The 26165-nt window shown below is 37.2% G+C and overlaps 1 protein-coding gene across 9 annotated transcripts in view; it reads right to left on the bottom strand.

The window, feature by feature from the left end:
• The window catches only part of LOC101739482 (uncharacterized), a 160661-nt gene that overhangs the window by 45994 nt on the left and 88502 nt on the right, over nt 1-26165 (bottom strand). For 5 of the 9 annotated variants that reach the window (XM_012696328.4, XM_021352581.3, XM_012696329.4 and 2 more), the window contains exons 8-10: nt 22436-22567; nt 12566-12586; nt 11444-11614 (exon numbers count right to left, since the gene is read on the bottom strand). In XM_012696328.4, coding sequence (XP_012551782.3) covers nt 11444-11614; nt 12566-12586; nt 22436-22567 — 324 coding nt within the window. The remainder of the gene's footprint in view (nt 1-11443; nt 11615-12565; nt 12587-22435; nt 22568-26165) is intronic. The other 4 variants (XM_062670746.1, XM_062670744.1, XM_012696330.4 and 1 more) reach the window with 1 other exon arrangement.

Below are 26165 nucleotides of genomic sequence, written 5' to 3'. Positions count from 1 at the left end.
AACGCGTGGCTATACGAACTACACTTGAAAGAGAGTTTTGTGCAGGTGTAACTGAATTTAATCTGATTATCAATTTATTATATTTTTGTATAATATTAAAACATTTGATCCAGATAATCCTACGATCGGCCAGAGTTACGTTCTTCGTTTATTATTGTCTGTTTTTGTGCTCACTGAAAATGAAAATGGATATATAATTTAACTACGTATTTTTAAGTGTTTTTATTTATTCATCTTGCACGATTTTTTTTTTGTATTATTCATTAAAATAGTGAATATAAAATTTGGAGAATAGAATTTTAACTACAACTACTATTATCAACTTCATCAATGATGAATAACTATTATGATAATTCTCCACAACGTAAAGCGTGTAATGATCTCTCGAGACGTTTCCTGGTACATGAAGATTTGTAAGAATATTTCTCAGGGCAGTGTCTCGAGTCGAAGTTACTACGCGAACCCTGTATCTTCATTTAAAATTGAGAAGTTATAAAATTAAACAAAAAAAAAACGTGTGGCATTCGGGAACTGCCGCGGTAAAGCTATTGCATAGCATTTTTTATCAACTTATGCAATTATAATTAGACAATGATAATTTAATATTAAAACAATAATAAAACAAGATCACGCTATATTAAACATTAATAAAAGCAAAACCTTAACTGTCCCCTTCACACTCATAAGCTAGACCGCGCGAGAGAGAGATGGGCAGACTTTTCATGATGCGCATGCAGTGTGACGTCACGCCACGCGCTTATTCACAAACACTACACAAGCGCAACGTGTGAATGTGTTGAACGCGAGCTACATGGTATGCGTAGGGTGCAAGGTTTTTTTCGTTACGAAATTTCATGATTCGGTCGCCGCGCTCAAAGCCCGCGATAAAATCTATGTAATAGCTTAAAAAATACAAATATTTGCATAATAGCCATTTCCCAAGCAAAACTATTGCTATTGAAAAACCGTGAACATTTTTCAAAATAACCTTAAACATATATGTCGTTTATATTTCGACATACCAAAAGATAAGGTGAATGCAGCGAGGGGACCATAGTTGTTTTTAAATTAATTTACAATGCTAAGTAGGAGTATATTACTCACTAGCTTTCTTTTTCGGAAACAATTCAGATATAACCTGTAGATTTTCCATAAGTAGCAAATTGTAGACGAAAACGTTGCAGTGTATATAAAATTAATTGTTTAATAAGCTCTTTGTAGCCTGTTAACACATGAATCGTGAACGAGTTGACGATCAATTAATTCATAATTTAATTAAGATAATGTACCATGATTTCGCCAATGAAATTTTCGTGCATATGATGTTGTTCAATGTTGTTTCATTAATTATTTCGCTGTTTTCATCTCTTTGTCAAATTATTTCTGGGCATATTGTTTTCGATGCTACAGTGGTTTATTTGATATTGCGTTCAATTAATTTAAGCCAATCCCAAATGACCAATCAAATTATTTTCAAAAATACAAATGTACGCATTATGGATCTTCTTTCTGCTTTCATCGTAAACTTCAAACGATTGTGTTACGGCATCGTGACCTATTGTAAAGATAGTTTTAAAATAAAATGCTGGTGGTAGGACCTCTTGAGTCCGCACGGGTAGGGATACCACCGCCCTGCCTATTTGTACCGTGAAGCAGTAATGCGTTTCTGTTTGAAGAGCGGGGCAGCCGTTCTACTGTACTTTAGACCTTAGCACTCATATCTCGAGGTGGGAGGCGGCATTTACGTTGTGAGTAACGTACGTACAAAAAATAGGGTTTTTGTTAGATATTTACAAATGGGTATCCAATACTAACAATAACGACAATTCGATTATATGAGAACGTATATTTATATTATGTTTTTAACGAATCAAATTAATTATTTTCCTGACACGCATTTTATCGGAGATTGTAAACAAATATAATCAATGTAATACGTTTTATTTGTATTTCTTTTTTGCTACCTCATCGCCCTTAGTTTCTAATAGCTATTCTTGCTTCGCCCTAACTGGTCTAAGAGAATTTTGCTAAGTAATGCATCGTTGAATCTACTACCGGATCGAAGTCGTGACTCACTGAGAAGATTTGGCAAGAAACTTAGTGAGCTATTGAGTTAATTAACGATGCCTAAATAAGATTTTTATTTAGTATCTTCGACTGGTCCCTGACTGTTTTAAACCATAGCAATATTTTGACATTATTCCATCCCATAAAGTAATTTTCCTGCGCACGAATTGAATTAGAAGCCAAAATAAATAGTTAAACGAAAATACGAGCGGAAAATCGAATTTCGAAGCGAATCATCCAAACAAAACCCATATGGAATAAAACAAAGGAAATTCTTTTTTTTTTTATTGCTTAGATTGGTGGACGAGCTCACAGCCCACCTGGTGTTAAGTGGTTACTGGAGCCCGTAGACATCTACAATGTAAATGCGCCACCCACCTTGAGATATAAGTTCTAAGGTCTCAGTATAGTTACAACGGCTACCCCACCCTTCAAACCGAAACGCATTACTGCTTCACGGCAGAAATAGGCGGGGTGGTGGTACCTGCCCGTGCGGACTCACAAGAGGTCCTACCACCAGTGATCTTTGACAGAATCTATATATTAATACGTGAAGCAAAAACTTTGTATCCCTTTTTACGAAAATTGCGCGGACGGAGGAGTATGAAATTTTCCACACTTATAGAGAATATAGAGAAGAAGTGCACAATGCTAATATTTTTTTAAAATAATGCATAAAAGATACATTAAATCAATAAAGAAAACATTACACACACGACATACCATCTGACGCACACACGCATGCATACTATTTATTGTTAAACTTTTGTTCTTGACGTCTGTTGTCAAATTGAGATTAAATATTATTTGTTTTTGTTAATATATTTTATATAATGTAGTCTTGGCGAAATTAGTGATTATAGAAGTATAAAATACAATCATAATAATGTTCAAACTTACAATTCCAATTAATTATAGTCGAATTTCGACTACTGCGGGACCTCTAGTACAAATAAAACACCGAACCTACAATACGGACATACGGTAAAACGGTTTTATATATTTTTTAAATAGGTTACGCAATAAATTCGGCTCTTCGGTAGTGCTAAGCGAAAGTGGGTGTGAATTTACGATCCGACCACACGGGACGCGATTACCGCTACTACGTTTAACGATCGTTTTAATGTGTTATGGTTTCGATAATCGTACGTTTGATTTCTAACAAGCATAATACATACGATTTCTAATGTTTCCCGTACTAAGTGACTAGTCTTCATTCAAACTAAGATTTGAAAAGCATCCTAAGCAGTGAACCGCAGTTTTGTTTTGCCCAAGTATTATTGATATCTACGAGTGACGCTGTCCAGTTTGGCGATAGCTCATCTATACTAATATTATAAAGCTGAAGAGTTTGTTTGTTTGAACGCGCAAATCTCAGGAACCATTATATAACCCATTTATTGATAACATATATGACATCACGGTAAGGCCAATACAAGTGGAGCACCTATAAAGAATGTCTCAAAATAGGGGTTTAAAAAGCTCCTTAACATTCTATAATTCAAAAATATTTTCACTTTCTACGTAAATGAAGTGGGGGTAAAATTTAGCGTTGTGCCAAAGTAACCACTCCGCGCGGACGAAGTCGCGGGCAAAAGCTAGTTATTTATAAATGTATTTTATTTTATTCCTTCGAAATTACTTAGCACTAACATAGATGAGCTGATTAAATGGTGGATGTTAATACACAGTCTCGAAGTTATATAAAATACGACTGGGGTCACAAGTGATCATCTTTAATATCTGGTTTGAAGCGTTTTTGTTCCGAACGCTATGTGTAAACAAGACCTAAGCCATCGCTTACGCTACGTTGTATGTGCGTGAAAACGTGATCAGTTCATTCACACGAGTGCCACAGAACAATAGTAACACAATAGGTACGTTAGCTCATTGAAACGTGGACCTGTCGCAGAGGTAAAAGTAATTAAACTTAATTTTTGTTTCAAACTTGTCAAACTGTTCGATTGACTTGTACATGATAAAATTTTACACAGATGAATTATCGTAACAAGGACTCAAATATATTTTTATTAAATTTAATTTGTAAAAATAATAATATTCGCATTAAAACAGTTAACCATATGCGAATTATAATTACGAAGAATAGCACGGACTTAAAAATCTCTTATGAAAGATTTAAGTGAATAATATTATATTATGATGACGTCATAAGTACATCGCTTTGAACCTTCAGCGAAATCATTAATTAAAGTCAATTTATACTTAAAAAACGTAAACTACATAAAAACGTAGAATTGTATAACTGTCTCAAATAAAACTGTAATCATTAGACAAAGATAACCGATGTTGCAACGGCCGATTTCGCAAAAGGTCGCGGGCGGCATGCGGTTCGTTCCTGCCTTTAACATACATTTTAGACAGCTACTAAAATACCATTATAAGCTTTATCATAAGAGGCATTGGATAAAAAATGCACTGTCTCACATTTATATGTTTAAAACAGAGCAAAGGAATCGAATAATTAAAAGATTTTACGAAGATAGATGCAGTAAAGTATTACTCTGAGATTTTTCTGGGGTAAGCTTCAAATAGATAATATGTTGTTGCCTTATATTAAATTTAGTATTCATTTACTATTGACCATCGTTTTAGACATATTTCTTCTGTGCGTGTGTTAGTCACTGAACTCCTCCTAAACGGCTGGACCGATTTCAATGTTTTTTTTTATATGCATTTGGGTGGCACCCTGGTTGGTTTAGATTCACAAATCAGCCCGGCAGATGGCGCTGCAGTCGGTATCTAGGTTATTTATCTATACTACAGCTAAAGGGCTGGATCGACTTGAATGAATTTTTGCAGGACAACATCTGTCGGGTCCGCTAGTTTAATTTTATAGTTTTACTGACTGACCCGATGGACATCGTCCTTTCCAAGTTTCAACGAAGTTTGTGCTTTACGAATTTATTATAGAACTCTTTTTCGCACAAGCAAAGAACTAAATTGGTGTTTTGGTGCGGGCTGTACGGGCCGGTTGCTGATATAAAACAGGAAACTTGTGCTTTGCTGCAATACGGTTTATTTGTATGTTTATACACTTGATATTTTATTAATATGATAAACACGTCCGCTTGCGGTGAAAAGTAAAAAAGGAAGAGACTGACATCAACAATGTTGCCAGTCATGTAATTTTATTTTCCACACTAAAATGTTGGAGTTGCCAACAATCGGAGTGATTCGAATATTAAAAATTCAAATTGGTCCAGCTGTTTCCAGTTGATGCCCATACGAACGATATCTTCTTGCGGTTTAAGTGCGAAGATCTTTAAGCTTGTCAGAATGTTTTGTCAAGAGTTATTCCTAGCCTCCAGTTTGCCGGTAGTGTTGCAGACAGCGCGCCGGCACCGGCAGCTATTAATGTTCATTCTCGAGCTTAGGGCACACAATAGATCGTAACTCTTCTCAATTAAAGTTCACGGCGTTCTATTTCGAGTCAGAATTATGTGATGTTATTAATAGAAATTGTTTCATATTATCTTTGACTTTTGTGGTTGTTAAAGGTTACTAGACGTTCCCAACAAATTTCACAGACGCTAATTTAATAAATGATGACCACGACCGCTTTGCTAAGAGTGCAAACGACTACGAAGAAGAATTTAATGAATTAAAAAGAATGATACAAGTTGCATTTTCCCGGGATAAAGAATTGCCTTCGTTACCTTGTAGTCCGTAAACTATCAATCTAATTATGGCGGTTACCATGGCAACTTTGCTACATGTAAGCGTTGGTATTATTCTGAATAGGATTTACGTAAACTCTGTTCTTAGTTTGCTCCTACATCGTAAAAGGAATATCTTTTCTAAATTTAAAATGTCTTCTCTAAATTTAAAAATATTATTCTAGTTTATTTACTAGTTGATTGGTGAACGCATTCACGGTTTACCTGGTGTTTAGTGGTTTTCGGATCCCAAAGACATCAACGACTTAAATACCACCATCGACTTTGAGATATAAGTTTTTACTCTCAGTTTTATAATACAAAATTTTCAAACCGAAACGCATTACTGTTTCTCGCAGAAATGTACAAGTAAGTGGTACCTACCCGTGCGGGCTCACAGGACGACATAGGTAAAATATTGCAAAAGTGCAAATATTATGTATTATATAATTCTCTGAAATACCAGCCGTAAGATTCACGTAAAAAAGCTCTAAAACAAACACGGTTAAGTGGCGATCAACTGAAACATATTCAAATTACAAACTCGTGCTCGATTAGTAATTAATTACATTTAACACAACACGGCCCGTGAAACTGTCTACTCATTGAGCGAAATAAAAAGCGGATTCGCGTCTTAAATCACTGGTGGTAGGACCTCTTGTGAGTCCGCGCGGGTAGGTACCACCGCCCTGCCTATTTCTGCCGTGAAGCATATAATGCGTTTCGGTTTGAAGGGTGGGGCAGCCGTTGTAACTATACTTGAGACCTTAGAACTTATATCTCAAGGTGGGTATCGTATTTACGTCGTAGATGTCTACCACCAGTAATATATGTTAGAAAGTTCATAATGCGCGGACCAGCAATGTAAAGTGTAGAGGATTTACCACTCTAAGCCTTTGGGCTCTCGCGTCAGATGACAATTAACGTTTTTTCATTACAGCGACATCAGAAACGAGAATGGACTGTTTGGTAAAGTTAGCGATTTTACCACCCACCGAAATTAAAAGGAAAAACCAGTTATCTTTTAAAGTAGCGAATGTATTTGGCAAATGTGGCAATTCGTCCGGTCACCGTCCTCGCCGAACCCGTCGCTTGCGACCAAGGGCTCGACGAGTAAATTAACCCACAGACACAGCCCACTGAGTTTCTCGCCGGATCTTCTCAGTGGGTCGCGTTTCCGATCCGGTGGTAGATTCTGCGAAGCACTGTTCTTGCTAGGGCCAGTGTTAGCAACACTTCCGGATTGAGTTTCGAGAGCTCAACTACTACTACACCTTAGGATGATGCGGAATTAGCCTCTCAAAGTTATCAGCATAGGTAGAAAAAAAAGGATTTCTAAGCAGACATCCTCAAGAGCTATGAGAGATAAACAAAGATGCCATGGTTATACACTATTGTACGGCGTTTGAATACGTACGAATCGGATCTGGGGTAAAATTAGCATGCGCGATGTTGCACATAGGTCCTGGAGCATTGTTTGACCTGCTCGGATCAAGTTAAAGGTTGACCTAGTTTACTTATAAGACACGACATGACAGTTCTCTAAGTACGTTCTCACTGACGCCCTAAATGAACACAGGATATAAAAGCAAAAAAAATTAAATAGTTTTGCGAACTCAATGCGCATTTCCAGTACTTCTTCTGAAGTAATATCCATAACTGTATTCGAATATATATGCATAAACAGGTCGCGGCATTCCGAACAAATAGAAGCAATTTCCTTTAGAATCCTACCTACAGAAATCCTTCAACTTTAATAACGGAACGCTTCCAATTTATTCGGAAGCTTTTATTCACGTGAAACATCCCATTTTATTACTATTCCTTAGTTTCTATAAGAGAAATGTATTTTATTCGAGAGAAAATATAAATTTCACATCTCGGTAAGATTCGACTTGTTTTTTGTAATAATAATACGTATTTTAATAAAAATACTCTTACGGTTTATAACCTTGCGTTGTTTACAGTAATTATATTATTTGCGTCCGTATATATTATTTCAGTTGTCCACGACCACGAAAACTGTGGAGTTATTCGAAACGCCGCCGCGCCGCAAATAATATAATGACAAGTGGATAATGCGAGATGAAGCGATAAAACTAGTTTGAATTACATCTACGACTCGCGAAAACCGAAGTGAATACTACAAACAAACTGTCCTGAGTTAAAAAGTTTAAATAGTTCGTCTACACTGTTGTTGATGTTTCAAAGTCACGGTGCGTTTCATCTTAAAAAGTCAACGAACCATGAAAATTTTTATTAACTGTAAACTTTTTGATGGGAACATTTTCAGATAAATTTTTGATGAAAATTTTTAGTAGCGCAACCCTGTGCTTATAATACTTATAAAGAATGTTGTTTGTTACGTTGCGTCGATTGCACGGCTTTTATTAACGGCGTCGCCTTCTCGACTCGTTGCTCTGAACTATTTTGAAAGAAAACAGTATTCTTTTGTATTTGTAAATGACATATTTCAATTTAATAACATTTCTGTTCCTGTACCATGGAATTCTTATAGGAGTTATGTATGACATTTCATTTCTTTAGGAGTTCTTTTATTCTTTCACACCATCTTGAGTTTCAGAATCAATACTATACTAATATTATAAGGCTGAAGAGTTTGTTTGTTTGAACGCGCTAATCTTAGAAACTACTGGTTCGATTTGAAAAATTATTTCAGTGTTAGATAGGAATTTATATTGTGGAAGGCTATATATAGGCTAATCACGCTAAGATAAGAGCACTAATAAAGAATGTTTCGAAATCGGGGTTTAAAAAGTTCGTAAGCAATTCTATAATTCAAAAATATTTTCTTGCTACGTAAATGAAGTATTTAGCGTTATGCCAAAGTAACTATTCCACGCGGACGGAGTCGCGGGCAAAAGCTATATTTTACTATTTCCACTTTAAATCCAATTTAAAATCAAGCTTAAAATATACCTACACTCATTCGACTTCTTAAAATAGCATCAATCACCATATCTTGAAAACGTTCGTTATTTAATGTGCCGTATAAATATTTGTTCTTTCACTCACTCAATTTTCAGTTTCACGAAAAAGACAACAACACTATGCAATACATCGCCTGCGCTTAATTCGTCATTACTGTTATTTATATATATTGAGAATTCAACATTTATAGCTTAGTTAGAGAGATGTTTTGTTTGTTTGCATTTTGTATGTGGAAGTGATTCAATGAAAGTTCGCTTTAGATTAGGTATATCATTCGTTTATTTCTTTGTTAAATCAATTTTAATTTCAATACTATTCAAGAAGAGGTTGTGAATTAAATGAAACTTTTTAGTTACTAACTGGTGTTCCAATTGAATAAAAACAATACGAAATGCAGACGTACAATGAGAATAATGTGTGCGAACAACCACAAATCTATTTCCTTAACGTCATACTACATTGTAAGCCGGCGATTTATTCCAATCGAACGTACTCTGAAGCGTTAATTATTGAAACAGTTCCCGAACAACGGACAAGTCGAAAGGAGTTAGTTGTTACACGGCGCTCCAGGCGGATTTACTGGAAATAGACTATTTGGACTGAATGGAAAATCGGATTTCGTCGTAACTGGAAATTCAATGTTTCGTTCCAGTCACAATAGCTTGAAGTCATTTGTTTTAAACAGATTTCGTTTAAAGCTCCGACAAATAAAATTCAATTTTTTTTACTTCTTTTTTTTTTAAATATTGTTTCATTCTCACGTTTGGTTGGTGGTTCAGTGACGTGTGTATGAATGATCATATTATTTAAAATATAGTACATATTTATTGATAGAATAAGTTCATTTGAAATGAATAGTACCGGTATCGAGGATTGTATAATAAAATCTTATGTAAGACCAGCGGCCCGCTCCGGCTCCGCTCGGGTCTTTAACAAAAAATTCAACGATATTTGACGTTGTTTTACTTATTTTAAATAAAATAACGCTTATTGCGACATAACTATAATAGTTAGATATAAGCTGCCGCGACACCTTTTGTAAATAATAATGTGTTCTACAAAGTCGTAGTACATTCTATCATCAATAGTTTTCACAGGTCTCGTGATGTAAAGAATATTTTAGGTAATTTATTTACACCTTTGGTTACATTATCGGAGTTTTAGCTAGAATCCCTAATTTTTTTCAAAAAAGATTATAGCCTATGTCATTCGGGAATGTGTAGTGTAGCTTCCAAACAGTGAAAGAATTTTCAAATCGGTTCAGTAGTTTCAGAGCCTATTCAATACAAACAAACAAACAAATCTTTCCTCTTTATAATATTAGTATAGATTAGACATAACGACGCCCTGTATATATGTTCAAATAATATATTCACATGTTAAAAATCGAGCATAAAATTCAACTAAAACGATCACTAGTATAATAAATTTTAGCTATATTTAAATTATTTAATACTTATATTAAATCAAATTCGTTATCAAATATTGAATTAATCTTTAAGAAAAACTTTATTTCGTACTAGCGACCCGCCCTCGCTTCGCTTCGGAAACGTTAAATTGGTATTGTGGGATATCCATAAGAGATAGACATATACCATCGCGGAATTTTCTGTAGACCTTTTCAATGTGTACAATACTTAGTACATGATTATATTTTGATATATCTCGTAGGGTTCAACCTGCGTTTGCAATGTAAGCGGAAAAAATTTAATTATTTACGACATCACACTAGAAACCTCAAAAATAACAGTAATTCTCCACTATTTTTAATGAATGTTATTATACATATAAACCTTCCTCTTCAATCTATCTATAAAAAAAACCGCATCATAATCCGTTGCGTAGTTTTAAAGATTTAAGCTTACATAGGGATATAGGGACAGAGAAAGCGAGTTTGTTTTATACTATGTAGTGATGTGTTCTTTCAGCATTGGATAGTGGACGGGATAAGCTTACAGATTAAAAGTTCTGAGCGTTTTAATGAAACGTCGGATGAGTCTTACCTGATTTACCTTTGTGCTGCAAGCTCATTCGATGACGTCAAATGACAAAGCATAAATGATATTACACATCATACGATATCACACGATGAACCATACGATTCCAATACTATATGTTTTTTTAATAAGTAATAGTAATGTTGTATTCTAATCTTTTATGAACATTTTTGGGACTTCAAGTCCATATTTGTATTTTTTAGTACGTATTTATTATTCTCTCATTTAAGCTACGATGAAAACGAAAATTTACTTTATGAAAATAGCTTCTGTACAATTATTTGAAATAGATTTTTTTGCGTTTTAGTAATCAATGCACATTGAGAAACTTATCATGGTACTACGTTACGAACTTATTTTTATTCCCAAACATAAGTAATGTACTGAAATTCACACTTTTTTTATTCTAACGTTGAATCATATGTTATTTGCTCTGAAATAAGTAGTAACAAAAACATTCGAACAGCATTAACTACCACGCGCTGAACTCACATGTAAAATTGTATACCTTTTTACCAATTCATTTTCTCTACATGATGCTTGTAAATAGTTTAACGATGTATTTTTAATATGAAAAATCGATTTAATTTTTATTTCATATAATTTAGATAAGCCTAAGCGAGAAAAAACCGGTGTCGAATAATAAAACTAGATAGTAATAAGAGTATTAAAAATGTAACTTAAATTAGATTGTTAATAAAGGCTTATCTTATCTTATCTTAAGCGAGAAAAAAAGAAAAAGGAACTTACCTTAAAACGACTTAAATAATCGTGCTGGCGTGTGATGTCTGTCGCCATGATTAACACTTTTAAATGTTTCTTCAACTCTTCTTGGAGATCTGGTCTTTCTTCCAAGAGACCGCTCTCGATGATGCAACTAAGAGCGGCACGCCAATGATGGCTTTCCAATACGGAAAAGTTCTGTTGGAATACACAAAACATTCTTTAAATGAACTTTTTTAAATATTATTGAGTAATAATCAAATCTAATTGCCTGAGTAAGCGGTAACATGCGTGCAAAGTCACTTCTTGCGGTGAACGAACAGACAGTTTTCACCACTTAGATATATTTTAAGCGGTAAATAAAAAAAATCAAACTTAGTTTAATATTTTTTTAAAAAGCAAGTACATATATAGAAAGCGTTTTATTATTGTTAAATATCTTTATTCTTATGATGTAATAATATTATCAGATCTTTTTGGTTATACGCGGAACAGTTGATAGTCTGATAATTCTAAAGTTACCCTACTGTTTGAGAAAGTCAATTATCGAACTATTTAAAATGATTAAATTTTTCATTAATAATAATATATATTTTTTTATTACAAATAGAAGAATCTCTCTATCAGCGGTAGCGCGTATCAAGCTACTATGTTCAACAAACTATAGCGTGAGCTGGTATACGACCAGTCTACTAGGGTCGGTATGGGTTTATGAGCCCGCACGACTGCTCAGCACCACGGTCTGCCGAAAACTAGGCATTCGTTCCTGTTTGTTCGATAAAATAGGCATTATATTAGCATAATGCATATATGACTACAACCTAACGCTTTAAGGGGACCCGGTCCATCCACGCTTTCATAACCTATGCAATATGCAGTTCATCATATTCATATATGAAAAAAAAACAAGTTAGGTTATTGAACTCGTCTTTTTTTACTCGACTTCTTTCGAACTTATCTAGACTAATACGCTAAAAAGTACGTTGATATTTGAAGTTGATCAAAATTTACATTGATAGATAGCAAGCTAACATTAGCATGTAAATTTGGTATTTCTAAACGAAAGAGGATGTAGTGTGCAGACTATGCTTGAAGCGTGCAACCAAAGCTCAATCCGCTACCACCAGAGCACTATGTAAAAAATCTGACCTCTGATGTCCCTTCGAGTATCTGATAGGAAACAAAAAAATAGTTTAGTTATATATGTCATGTTTTAAACTTACTAAATTTTTATTTCATACAATCTATCAAAATTGAATATTGGGGAAGAAAACCGTTTTTAATCTGATTAAGCGATTTAAAACTTTAATAGATTAATGAATCGAATTATAGGGATCTATTTTACTACAAGTCACACAAATAACACATTGAATGTGTTCTCCGCCAATTTAAGACACAGCATAAGTGCACTTTCGCCGTAATACTGATGTCCTTTTTTTATTATATTGTATTCTCTTTTACCCCCATAACCCTACAAATCTCAAAGAACGTTTCGAGTTCCTAGGTGATACGCATAATTTTTCCCTGAGATCATATAGCCTGAGACTTAAAATGCAAAAGCGTTCATCGTCATTCTTTGATAACTCATTCACCATCCAGGCGGTTCGATTGTGGATTGTGCAGTAAGAAATGCTCCAACTTTAAACTGCTTTAAAGGAATGGTGAAGGAACATTACCTACCCGCCTAGTGTTGTTTGCTTGTTTATGCTTTATCCATACTGTTGATTTATTATGTGTATGTTAGTATATTGGAATAAAAATCATATAGTGATTTCATATTATACATACATTATACCTACATACATATGTATATATTATTTTAATTTAATTTAATTTATCTATTTATTGTGTGTATGTATTTTCTTTAATAATGTATTTTTTTGCATTTTATTCTGTCCAGAATTTCCGGTAGTTAAATGGTTATCTGAAAGAAATCGCTTCTATTGTACAAACGTATCTGCTTGTTCACTGTTTTCTAATGTTAATTGTGTTTTGGTGTGCAATAAAGTATGTTCTCTCTGTCTCTCTCACTTGCTGCTATAGCTATTATATTATCGAGACTTTAATTTCAAGTCTTTTAGAGAATAACGGTATTCAAAGTCTATGGAGTCCGTGACCACTTTATACCAGATGGACTGTAGGTTCTTCTATTAACACAAATACACTCTATGTTGTATTGCATAGTAACAACAGCGGGAATATAGTAATCGGAAGTGTTCGGTTGTAACAGGGGAAGTCCGCATATTGTATCTGCGGTCACAAGCTAATCGGCACGCAATTCGACCGTACGCCTTGCGGTAACCATATTATTATAGCCACTGTCATTGACATGTGAACGGTCCTATTTAGAGGAGCTAACAGAGTTCCCCTGTAAATTGTCGATTAGGGAAGCAATCAAGTCGTGGTCTGGCATCGAATTGGAAATAGATTGAGGAACGTTAAGGTTATTAGTACTGTCAATAACAATTCAAGCTTTGCCTTTTTAAATATAAATTTTTTTAGTTATCCTGTTTAATTCTATTTTACATATTCTTTTTGATTAGATTTTTTTTATTTATTACTTATATGAGTGGACGAGCTCACGACCCACCTGGTGTTAAGTGGTTACTGGAGCCATAGAGATCTACAACGTAAATACCGCCACCAAACTTGAGATATGAGTTCTAAGGTCTCAGTACAGTTACAACGGCTGTCACACTCTTCAAACCGAAACGCATTACTGCTTTACGGCAGAAATAGGCAGGATGGTGGTATCTAAGCGTGCGGACTTACAAGAGGTCCTACCACCAGTAATTACGCAAATTATAATTTTCCGGGTTTGATTTTTATTACACGATGTTATTTCTTCACCGCGGGAATCAATCGTGAACAATTGTTAAGTAAATATTTCATTGCAAAAATTGGTACACGCCTGCGGGATTCGAACACTGGTGCATCGCTACATACGAATGCACCGGACGTCTTATCCTTTAGGCCACGACGACGACAAAATTGGAGTTCGAGAGTTTAAAATATTATTTGATATATTCTACATCTGATATTCTAAATAAATGGAATACTTTCCTCTAACAAACACGAGGCAGCTTGGTAATCTTTAGAGTTTAGAAAGCTTTTAAGTAGGACGCTTTTAGCTCAAAATTTTAATTAGTTCTTAACTAAAAGCGCTTTAAGGTTCCAAGTAAAACGCGCTAGGTTATTTCCTCTTTAGACAGGATCTTTCAAATTTACTGAGATGTAAAACTAAGCTTTGAGTGTGCTTTAAAACTGTCTTGGTAATTTTTTTATTACTGAAATGATTTCTAGGAAATCTCTGTAGTAAGGATGAACTCTGCTCCAACGGTGGGTGACGCGATGGTTAAGTGGAGATAACCACCCTTAGGGACCATCTTGAATAATTTCTTCCACACCCGCCCCTTCTCGGCGTCATAGGAAAATAATAGTATTTATTTATTTAATTCACTTTTTCAAATATGTTTTAAAAGATTTTAATAAATACTTTGTAAATAAAAATAAACCCATAAGATCAATATTTTGTGCATTAGAAGTTTTATTTCCCCTCAGTTGCAGAGATTAATCATTTCTTTAGTTAGCGTATTGAACGTTAGCATTGTATCATTGTGTGCAATTTTAAAAAAACTATTATTTATTACATCTTATTATTTTTGTAGAATGCCTTTCGAATTTAGAAATAGTGTTAATAGTCTCAGCGTATTGATACAATACGAACATAACAAAATCGCTCTTCGATCGTTTCGTTATGAAAGCTCTCGAACTTAAATTGCTAAGCCGTAGTTGAATAAAGCACACGTCTTTCGAGGCGACTAGACTGCGCAACAAGTTGCTAAGCTCCTGAACGTTGTCGAGGTCGATTGTAATTGAGAACAGACCTTTAATGAAACATGGGTTTATACGACCACATTGTAAGTTTTACATTCGATTTTACTTTCGAACTATGCTTTAATTGTCTACTTTGACTGTAGGTATTTGTTTTAAAAATAACAAAAGTACAACCGGGAAAAATGTATTTGTAAAAAAATATTCATCTAATACTTTATTTCAATTGCAAGATTATAAAGTAACAGTGATATTTGGCTTCAGAATTTCATTGATTGTATTACATCAATTTCGAAGATTTATAGCGCTGAACTTAATTTATTTCCAACGCCATATCCTACCATTTATGAATCGGTGGCGAAAACACTAGTGGCGTGTTATAGAGAAAATTTAATTGAACAATTATTTTAAAATTATCTGTTTGAGCTTAATGTCAGACTGGCACAATTGCGGTCTGTTGTATTGTATGTGTGCGTTTATGTGGTTTGTGTCGGTTTGTTTGTGTGTGTACGCGCATGTGTGTATATGTGTTTATGTATTATCTGTGAAAGCGAATAGATGGAAGAATTTGAATCTTTTTTTTTTACAACCTCCTGTCCCTCAACAACCCGCGTCCGAACCTCGCATGAGACAGAACCCATGAAAGGCAAAGGGGGGAAAGTGAAGCGTTTAGTGCGGAGCACATCTCTCCTCAAAGAATTTGAATCTAGGGATCAGTGTTAGCCCAGAAATAAACATCAAAAATAACTCTCAAAATGGTCGTACAACAGGCGTGTCACGAGGGTACCTTATCTTAAAGTTGTGAAGCCTAAGAAAACATTGACGTTTACTTTAGCCGCAAAAAACACAGCCAAGTTACCGAAACACTATTTTTCTGAGTACGCGTACGTGCGCCGTCGAAATTTAAGGTATTATATAATAATAATAATATAATATAAGCCTTTATTAACAATCTAATTTAAGTTACATTTTTAATACACTTATTATCTAGTTTTATTATTCGACACCGGTTTCTTGATCGTCTTGCTGTACAGCATAGGCCTCCCCAAGGGTTCTCCATAATATTCTATCCTGCGTTTTTCTCATCCAAGTCGTTCCTGCCACTTTTTTGATGTCATCTTCCCATCTACGTTGCTGTCTTCCTCTATTTCGCTTTTTATATCTAGGACGCCATTCTGTCACTCCTTTGGCCCATTTTTCTGTTTTATTTCGAATTAAATGTCCAGCCCATTTCCATTTCAGTTGTTGTATTCGGTATTTTATATCTATGATCTTTGTTTGCTTTCTTATTTTTGTTAACCGTATTTTATCTTTTAATTAAAATTAATTTAAGGTATTATGTTGGGTTTACTATAAAAAAGATAACAAAATTGCATATGTCATACGTAATTTTATTTTTAGTTATTAACTAAGTGAGATGAAAGACAAACATAACCGACAATAATGTTCCTCACCACATCGAGATCTCCACAGGCCACTGCGTCTTACGCTTATTGCGGTGACGGGTTCGGATTCTAAGCAACTTTAACTGACAGATATCATAACTTATTAAACAGGATGTAAGAGGTCCTGGAAATCAAAATGAAATGAAAATTTTACGATCTCAAAATAGGACAGCATTCATTTGCTTAATTTAGATACGGTTTTAGTGAGTTCAATTTCACGAGCCCAAAATTGTGAGCGAACCTCCACTGCGTTCCCCGATATCTTGAGCTGATATTTTTTTTTCTGTATTAGATACATCGAGTGCCTTTTAAAAATAATGAAAAAGTACGTTTTCGATCCCTTACATTGATACACTCAAAGGTTTCAGCCACCAAACGAACTTTAAGAAGGGCTTATGTCCACAAGTACCATAACATTCTTAGCATTATAGGAGAATTGACATAATAGGTGAATAGAATACCAGGAAGAGATAGATGGTAGGGCATTGTAAAACGCGTCAACTTAGACTCTTGCAAGGTTACATAGCGATCAAGACCACTCTGTCAGGAAAGAAGTCGTTAAGAAGAATAAGAAAAATTCTGTAAAGATGTAATGTAAAGTTTGAAGTCAGTTAGCAGTGTTACATTTTTATAACGTTGATGACGGCTGTGTAATAAATATATATATATTTTATAGCCTTTATGGTTGGACGAGCTCACGCCCCATCTGGTGTTAAGCGGTAACCGGAGCCCATAGACATCCACAACGTAAATGCCGCCACTCACCTCGAAACATGAATTATAAGGTCTCAGTTTTAACAGCACAACGACTGCCCCGCCCTTCAAGCCGAAACGCATTACTGCTACACGGCAGAAGTAGGTGGGGTGGTGGTACCTACCCGTGCGGACTCCCAAGACGTTCTACCACCAGTTGCTCTTTATATGTAAAAAAATAATGTAATAACAAATGTTTGGCTTCTGAAATTTGAGCTTCATTTACGAAAACGATTCTCGAACACATTCATAGCGAGAATTTTCTTAGAAACAGTAATATATGAAATACTTGCTATGTTTTCGACATACGAGTGGAATGAGTATGGATCTTGCCTTGCAAGTCACTTAGAATATTATTTAATTATCTATATAAATACAGCCAATGAGAAATTAATATGGGTTTATGTGCTCGCAAGGGTAGGCCCCACAATCCACTCATTGTCTCTCGTAATAACAACTTTCGTAAAAGTCAAAACAAACAGGATTTATATGCTTGTAGTTGAATCAACGATTTTATGACATATCTGACGGGAGGCGATTTCTGGAGTTAATAGACATCATAACGTAACCGCTACCCACTTTGAGACAAGAGGTCTAAGTCAAAGTTGTACTGTATAAAAGCTATAGCCCCTTAAAACTGGAGTGCAGACAGAGTTACAGACTTACAGCAGAAACATTTAGGATAGCGATACTAACTCGTGCTGGCTTACAATAAGCCCTACCAGCAATTGGTGACGGCAATCACGCTGTCATTGTGTGTGGGATTCAGAAACCACTTAACGTCAGGTGAACCGTGAGCGTCTACTGCTTTACGACACTAAAATAATATTTTTAATATAATTAGAAATCACCAACCGCTCAAAGCAGTTCAACAGAACGCATTATAATTCTAACAGACAACATATTTTATAAAAAAAAGCTGACCGAGCAGACTTCGTAGTACCTCAATCGATAAATAAAACACCTAAACTTTTGTATAAAACAAACTTATAACAAACAAAAGGAATCCGTCCGACGGGGGACACATCAAAGGAAAAACAAAATTGTTATTTTTATTTAATTCCGAGCATTTTCTTATTTATCTACCTTTTAAACCTTCTCTGGACTTCCACAAATAATTTAAGACCAAAATCAGCCAAATCGGTGCAGCCGTTCTCAAGTTTTAGCGAGACTAACGAACAGCAATTCATTTATATACATATATAGGGGAAGAAGTAAAAAATATTCTTTAAAATTTTTTATCGGTTACATTTATGAATCAATTCTATAATATACTACAGTATAATGTGTATATACCGCTACTAAACACTAAAGCGGTATAAAACATACAACACTCAATAAAAATAGTGTTTGATGATCGGGTAAATCGTATACGAACGAAATATTGTCGGCTAAGAAATATATCTTTATTTTTAAAATTTGTTTGTTATTCGAAGATCGATCCCTTTGTTAACGTAACCGCTAAATCAATCAATTCCGTAGCGTTTCGATTGAAATGGAAAATCAAAACGAGACCGAATCCCCGAAATTTGATTACACAATTTCGTAAATCTGACGAAGCATGTTGCGGATAATAACATGTACTTTTAGGTTAGGAATATTGTGTTCTTTTTTTTTAATAATAAATAAATTAATTATGAAAATTACTAAAATAACTCACAACAGTTATCTAAATAACAATATAATATATTTCGTAAAGGTATCTCGTGAAATGCGGTTGTCTGTATTTATATATGTTGTTAATGCAATGAGCCGCAAACGCGTCGAGGGCCGCTTTCGAAAACCGTACACTAATATGACGAAAAATGTCAAATAGAACACGAAAGGAGTATATTTACTTAAAGAGAAAATTCTGTTTATTTTCTCGCTTGCATTCAATTCGAATCGGGTTTGAATCTATTACGCTTTAATAAAACCAATGATTCATAAAACCAATTTTTAGTAGTAAAATATCTTTATACGTGGTGTGCTCTGAGGAAACGATTGGTGTTTCCCATCATCCTACTTTTAAAATCTGGAAAAGTGTCTAGTAGCTAGTCTAGTCACTGGTACAGAGATATTTTACTGCCACTTGATATTAGAGATTTTGAACCGAGCCTCGAAACAGTCCATTGACATTATTTAAGTCTATGTGCATCGATGACTACCCACTATTTACTGGGCCTTATGCCCTTTTTTATTGTTTAGATGGGTGGACGAGCTCACAGCCCATCTGGTGTTAAGCGGTAACCGGAGCCCATAGACATCCAAAACGTAAATGCCGCCACTCACCTTGAGATATAAGTTCTAAGGTCTCATTATGGTTACAACGGCTGCCCCACCCTTCATACCGAAACGCATTACTGCTTCACGGCAGAAATAAGCAGGGTGGTGGTACCTACCCGTGCGGACTCACAAGAGGTCCTACCACCAGTATGCTATCTATATCTATGCTCATCTGCTATCAAAGGAAATAATTTAAAGCGATCGGACAACTGACCACAAACCGCCTTGTTTGCATACTAATTGTGCGGTTTACCGCAATGAGAGTGAACGCTTATTCGTAGTGCACACATGTATGTATGAGCACATATCGTCCGGAATCCTTTCTCAATTTCCGCCTGAATATTATTTGTAAGTTCCAGAAAATTAATCGAATTTCAATTAGCTTTTCAGAATTACTAATGAAGCCTTTTAATTAAAATAAAACAGAACAATTCGACCAGGTTATAACGTATCTATATCATAACCTGAACTAATATTTCTTCTAAAGAGGGATAGTGTAAAAGTTCTATTAAATATTCAAGAAATCAACTATGAAAAATAAACAAACATTGGCGCTGAAGTTAAATTGAGTGATGTTCGATGAATGGCGTGTAGGATCAATATTTATGCAAATGAGAAATAAATAGTATGGGCGGTCTCCGCAGCTCCATCAGACAAAACTTGTTTGTGTTTTAATCGACCGCGACTCGAAGACGAGAGGTCTTTGAATGTCTCAAAAGTCTATGAAGGTAGTTTGGCTTATAATTAAAATTATAAAGATTTATTTAGAACCGGTAAAGACCTGCCAAATGCAGACGCCTTGAAGACTATCATTGATTTGGGAAAATAAATCGCGCGTCTCCTTACTGCGTTTTGTGTCTCAGAGCTTTAGAGAGCTTCAGAGCATTTTAAGCAAAAAAACAGTTGAAAATTCACGTCCAAGAAGTGAAATACTTGCTAACGCATAGAAAACGAATGAACGTATTTTTTTTTAAATACATAATATCACATTTGCATTAGTTACCGGAGCCCATTTTTCAAAGTGAATGACTACGCTAAAATATAAGAGCATATAGTTCATAGCAGAACAATATCGCACACCATACATTGTTATAGACAAGTTCACACTGTACTGTACTATATATTATTGGCTAAGTATAGGCTGCTATACTATATGGCATTATAGTATAGCGTAGTCTGAAAGCAGCATTACATGTGGTCGATCCTCAATCGAGCCTTCACGCATGACTGATTCACCGCAAAACTAGGTACGGCAGCGATACCCTACCCTTATGCAATAACCGGATATAGATCCGATGTTGATCGGATATCGCTCGCCGTAGTTTCCGGAACGCGTCCAAGTCCGCCTTCCCGTGAAATTAAACTTGGTTTTTACTAGCACCGCGCCGGCGAACGATCACCGCCCTAATTGATTTCGTGAATCAGATTAAGGTTTCATCGACGTGACGACTTTACGCTGTAGCGTGTTGCTTCACAGATGTTTAAGCGCTTGTTAATTATATCCATCTGTATTTAAATACTAACAAAGCAGTTATTTTTTTTCTCTTTTCTCATTTTCGTTGCTAAGTTTTTAAGTTATTGCATAGCTTTTATCGCGGGCTTTGAGCGCCACGACCGAATCAAGAAATTACGTAACGAAAATAACACCTAACCCCCCACTCCGCCTACCATGTAGCTCGCGTTCAACACATTCACACGTTGCGCTTGTGTAGTGTTTGTGAATAAGCGCGCGGCGTGACGTCGCACTGCATGCGCATCATGAAAATGCTGCCCATCTCTCTCTCGCGCGGTCTAGCTTATGAGTGTGAAGGGGACAGTTAATGTTTTGCTTTTGTTAATGTTTATAAATTTAATATAGTGTGGTCTTATTTTATTATTGTTTTAATATAATATTATTATTGTCTAATTATAATTGCATAAATTGATAAAAAATGCTATGCAATAGCTTTACCGCGGCAGTCCCCGAGTGCCACACGTGTTGTTGTTGTTATTTAATTATAAGTTTTAACTGCGAATAAAAAGAGCGTCTTTGAGTAGCAATCAGCCTTTACCGCTGCTATATTGAAAAATAAAATAGTTCCGTTAAATTATTAACATCATCTAATGCCATTATTGGGCAGCTAATTTAAAGACCTTCCAAACGATTGACGTCCAGTTTAGAGCGCATCAAAGATTTGTTAGGGGTCTTTAATAACACGAAATAAACTAGAGGCCTATATATTATCCGTCTGTTAATCTGAACATAAAATCTTATATCACGACATCCGACTTCAACAGCTATCTCAAAGTAAAGTAAGTAATGTACATAATATACACATTTTATGTACCAGCATCGTGGTGACTATTTCGAACACAAAAAGCTATGACGTATTCCGTCTCAAAGACTACGATAGATGTCATTTTCATATTTGTCGTAAAAATATTGCGTACAATCATATTATATGTATTATATTTGTTTATTAATGAATATACATTTTTTATGAAACCTACACTAGAGACAAAAGGCCTTCGCCGTTATTAGGATGACTATATATAGTGCGGATCCAAAGATTAAAAACGGTTTCATTCCCATTGCAAATACATTAATTACACTAGTTTTTCAAAATCGATTTTGTACTTAAGAAGAAAACGTATTTACTCGTTTTCAAGCTACATAAGTAGTTCGTAAATAAAACATTAGATTTATGTATTAATAATACAAATAAATTACTGATAGACTTACCCTGTATAGGTCTGCTAGATGGTTGCAGGTTGCAATCAGGAAGCCTTGATTAACACCCGGATGAAAAATATCGTGCGCGATTGCTGATAGCAAGCACGCTATAATTTCAACCGGGCGAATGAACGCCCTGATCTGTTTGAGAAAAAGATACATTATATTAATATGTGTACATTCAAGATATGTGACTTTTTTCAAATTTTTGGTACACCTGGTGTTGAATGGTTGGTGGAGCCCATAGACATCTATGACGTAAATGCGCGGCCCATCTTGAAATATAAGTTCTAAGGTCTCAGAGTATAGTTAAAACGACTACCCCACCCATCAAACCAAAACGCATTACTACTATTATTATTAATACATTATTACTACCCGTGCGGACTCAAAAGAGGTCCTACCACCAGTATCTTTGTAACAACATGGTTATATTTGTCTTACGATTTATAAATATTACTAGTTTCCGGTGGTGGAGCGCTTGCGTCCCAGTTTGATGATTGATGCTTGATCTTTTACAAGATGATTGAAGCTTCTACAAGATTTTAACGGTGGGAAACGGTTCGGCTCTGCCCCTGGCATTGCTGACGTCCATGGGCGACGGTAACCTCTCACCATCAGGACCGTATGCTCGTGAGACTACAAGGGCAATAAAAACAAGATGATACTAATTGGACTGCGATCTTTATCAGTTATGATTAAATTTAACGCAAAGCTACGATAGTGGAACGAGATACGCCAAATAGATCAAGACGGACATATAGACATATATGTCAATCATCTGGTGTTAAGGGGGTTATTATTGTATGGTAACTCCATAAGCGGTCGAATTTTCAACACTTAACCTAACCTTCGAACTGAAAATACGATTATTCCGTGCGGGCTCAAAACACCACCAATATGTATTCAAATAGGGACTTAAGTAAAACATTTACAGGAAAAATTCTCAAAATTATCTGATTTATTGGTTTGATGAGAGAACGAGCTCATAGTCCACCTAGTCTTAAGTGGTTACCGGAGCCCATAGACAACGAAAACGTAAATGCCGCCACTCGGCTCGAAACATGAGTTCCGAGTTTCAGTTTTATAATACAACTAGCCGTACTCGCCCGCTTCGCTGGACATTTAAAATTAACATTATTATTTATTGTCATTATTATTAGGGAGTCCAACACTCATATAAATATTAACCTATCCATTAAGTACATGTATTTTCTACATGGATACCAAGTTTCAAGTCAATCGGATGCATGGTTCAGTAGTTATAACGGAACATCCGTAAAAACCATTGTAGATTTATATATTAGTATAGATGACTGCGCTTCCCCTCAAACCGAAACGCAATACGGCTTCACCTTATAAATAGGCATGGTCGTAGTCCACGCGACAGCCGACTGTTCGCGGGTCAAAGAGACCGCGACCGAACCGCCGAGCTGTGTGCTCTGCCAGAAGCAGGGCCACACAGCCAACTACCGCGGATGCCCCAAGGCCCCGCGGAAGCGTCTGGCCAACGCGCCTTCGAAAACCGTCGGCCCAAAGACTTCGGCGCCCCGCGCGCCGAAACCTGCCTTCGTGCCGGCACCGGTGCCCACCGTCTCCGCGTGGGCAAAACCGCTGCCGCTCACGCTGGCAGGGAAACCACCGGCACCCCAGCCCCTGCTCGCGCCGCGCCCCGCCCCCGCGCCCGGTCCCGCACCTCGCCCCGGCCCCGCGCACTCAAACGACTTTACGATTATTCGCGACTACATCGCCGCGATAAACATCGACCGCATGCGTTCATTCGCCGACGCCATGCGCAGAGCGGTCACGGCCGAAGACCGCTTATACGCGACGTTTGAATACATAGACGTCATCGAGTCCGTCCAGCGTACGCTGGTTTGATTACCGGTAATCAATGGGCAACAACGGTAGGGAAAAACCGCGCTCCTTAAAGTTAGCATTTTATAATGCTAACGGACTCGCGCGTCAGCGCGATCAAGTATATGAGTTTCTCCGCGATAATCTCATCGACATCCTTCTGGTGCAGGAGACCTTCCTAAAGCCCTCGCGTCGCGACCCCAAAGTCGCGAATTACGTCATGGTTAGGAATGACAGACTCTCCACCCGCAAGGGCGGGACTGTCATTTACTATAGGAGGGCCCTGCACTGCGTCCCTCTCGATACTCCCTCGCTCTTACATATCGAGGCGTCAGTGTGCCGCATCGCGCTGACGGGACACCAGCCGATCGTCATCGCATCCGTTTATCTCCCCCCTGACAAACCCCTCCTGAGCAGTGACCTCGAGACACTGCTCGGTATGGGGGACGCGGTCATTCTGGCAGGCGATCTAAATTGCCACCACACTAGGTGGAACTGCCATCGCACGAATGTGAACGGTAGGCGTCTCGACGCGTTCATAGACGACCTCACATTCGAGATATTCAACCCCCCGACCCCCACGTGCTATCCGTACAACGCCGCGCGTCGTCCGAGCACAATAGATCTGGCACTGCTGAGGAACGTAACTCTGCGCTTACGCTCCATCGAGGCAATGTCAGAACTCGACTCAGACGACCGACCTGTCGTCATGCAGCTCGGTCGCCCAGTCAACCGCGAACCAGATACGAGGACCATGGTGGATTGGAAGAAGCTGGGCACGTGCTTAGCTGACACCGCTCCACCAATCCTCCCTTGCGGCCCGGATTCAACTCCATCCCCCGAGGATACCGTCGAATCCATAAACATCTTCACTGATCACGTCTCGACGGCGATCATAAGATCTTCTAAGCAAGTCGATGTGGAGGACTGCTTCCACCGCATCAGACTTTCCCCCGATCTTAGGGACCTCGTAAGAATTAGAAACGCGGCAATCCGGGCCTACGATCGATATCCCACGGATTCAAACCGGACTCGGATGCGTCGCTTACAGCGGGAGGTCAAATCCCGCTTAAGCGACGCCCGAAACGAAAACTGGGATAGTTATTTAGAAGAACTCGCGCCCACTCACCAAGCATACTGGCAACTAGCTAGGACCCTCAAGTCCGAAACTATAGTCACTATGCCGCCTCTCGTACGCCCCTCAGGCCAATCACCGGCTTACGATGACGATGACAAGGCAGAGTTGCTGGCCGATGCACTGCAAGAGCAGTGCACCACCAGCACTCAACGCGCGGACCCCGAACACACCGAGTTCGTCGACAGGGAGGTCGAGCGCAGAGCTTCCCTGCCGCCCTCGGACGCGTTACCCCCCATTACCACTTCCGAGGTTAAGGAGGCGATCGATAGCCTACAACCACGGAAAGCTCCCGGCTCCGACGGCATCCGCAACCGCGCGCTTAAATTATTACCAGCCCAACTGATAACGATGTTGGCCACCATACTAAATGCTGCTATGACGAACTGCATCTTTCCCGCGGCGTGGAAAGAAGCGGACGTTATCGGCATACACAAGCCGGGCAAACCAAAAAACGAAACCGCGAGTTACCGCCCCATCAGTGTCCTCCCGGCGATAGGCAAACTATACGAACGGCTCCTTCGCAAACGCCTCTGGGACTTCGTATCCGCGAATAAAATTCTTATAGACGAGCAGTTTGGATTCCGCGCCAGACACTCGTGCGTCCAACAAGTGCACCGCCTCACGGAGCATATCTTACTAGGGCTGAACAGGCGGAAACCCATTCCGACAGGAGCCCTCTTCTTCGATATAGCGAAGGCGTTCGACAAAGTCTGGCACAACGGTTTGATATACAAACTGTATAAC

The sequence above is a fragment of the Bombyx mori genome, chromosome 1, assembly GCF_030269925.1.
Source record: "Bombyx mori chromosome 1, ASM3026992v2".
NCBI classification, from domain to species: Eukaryota; Metazoa; Arthropoda; class Insecta; order Lepidoptera; family Bombycidae; genus Bombyx; species Bombyx mori.
Note: the sequence above shows the minus strand (reverse complement) of the source record. Positions and strands in the feature narration are given on the sequence as shown.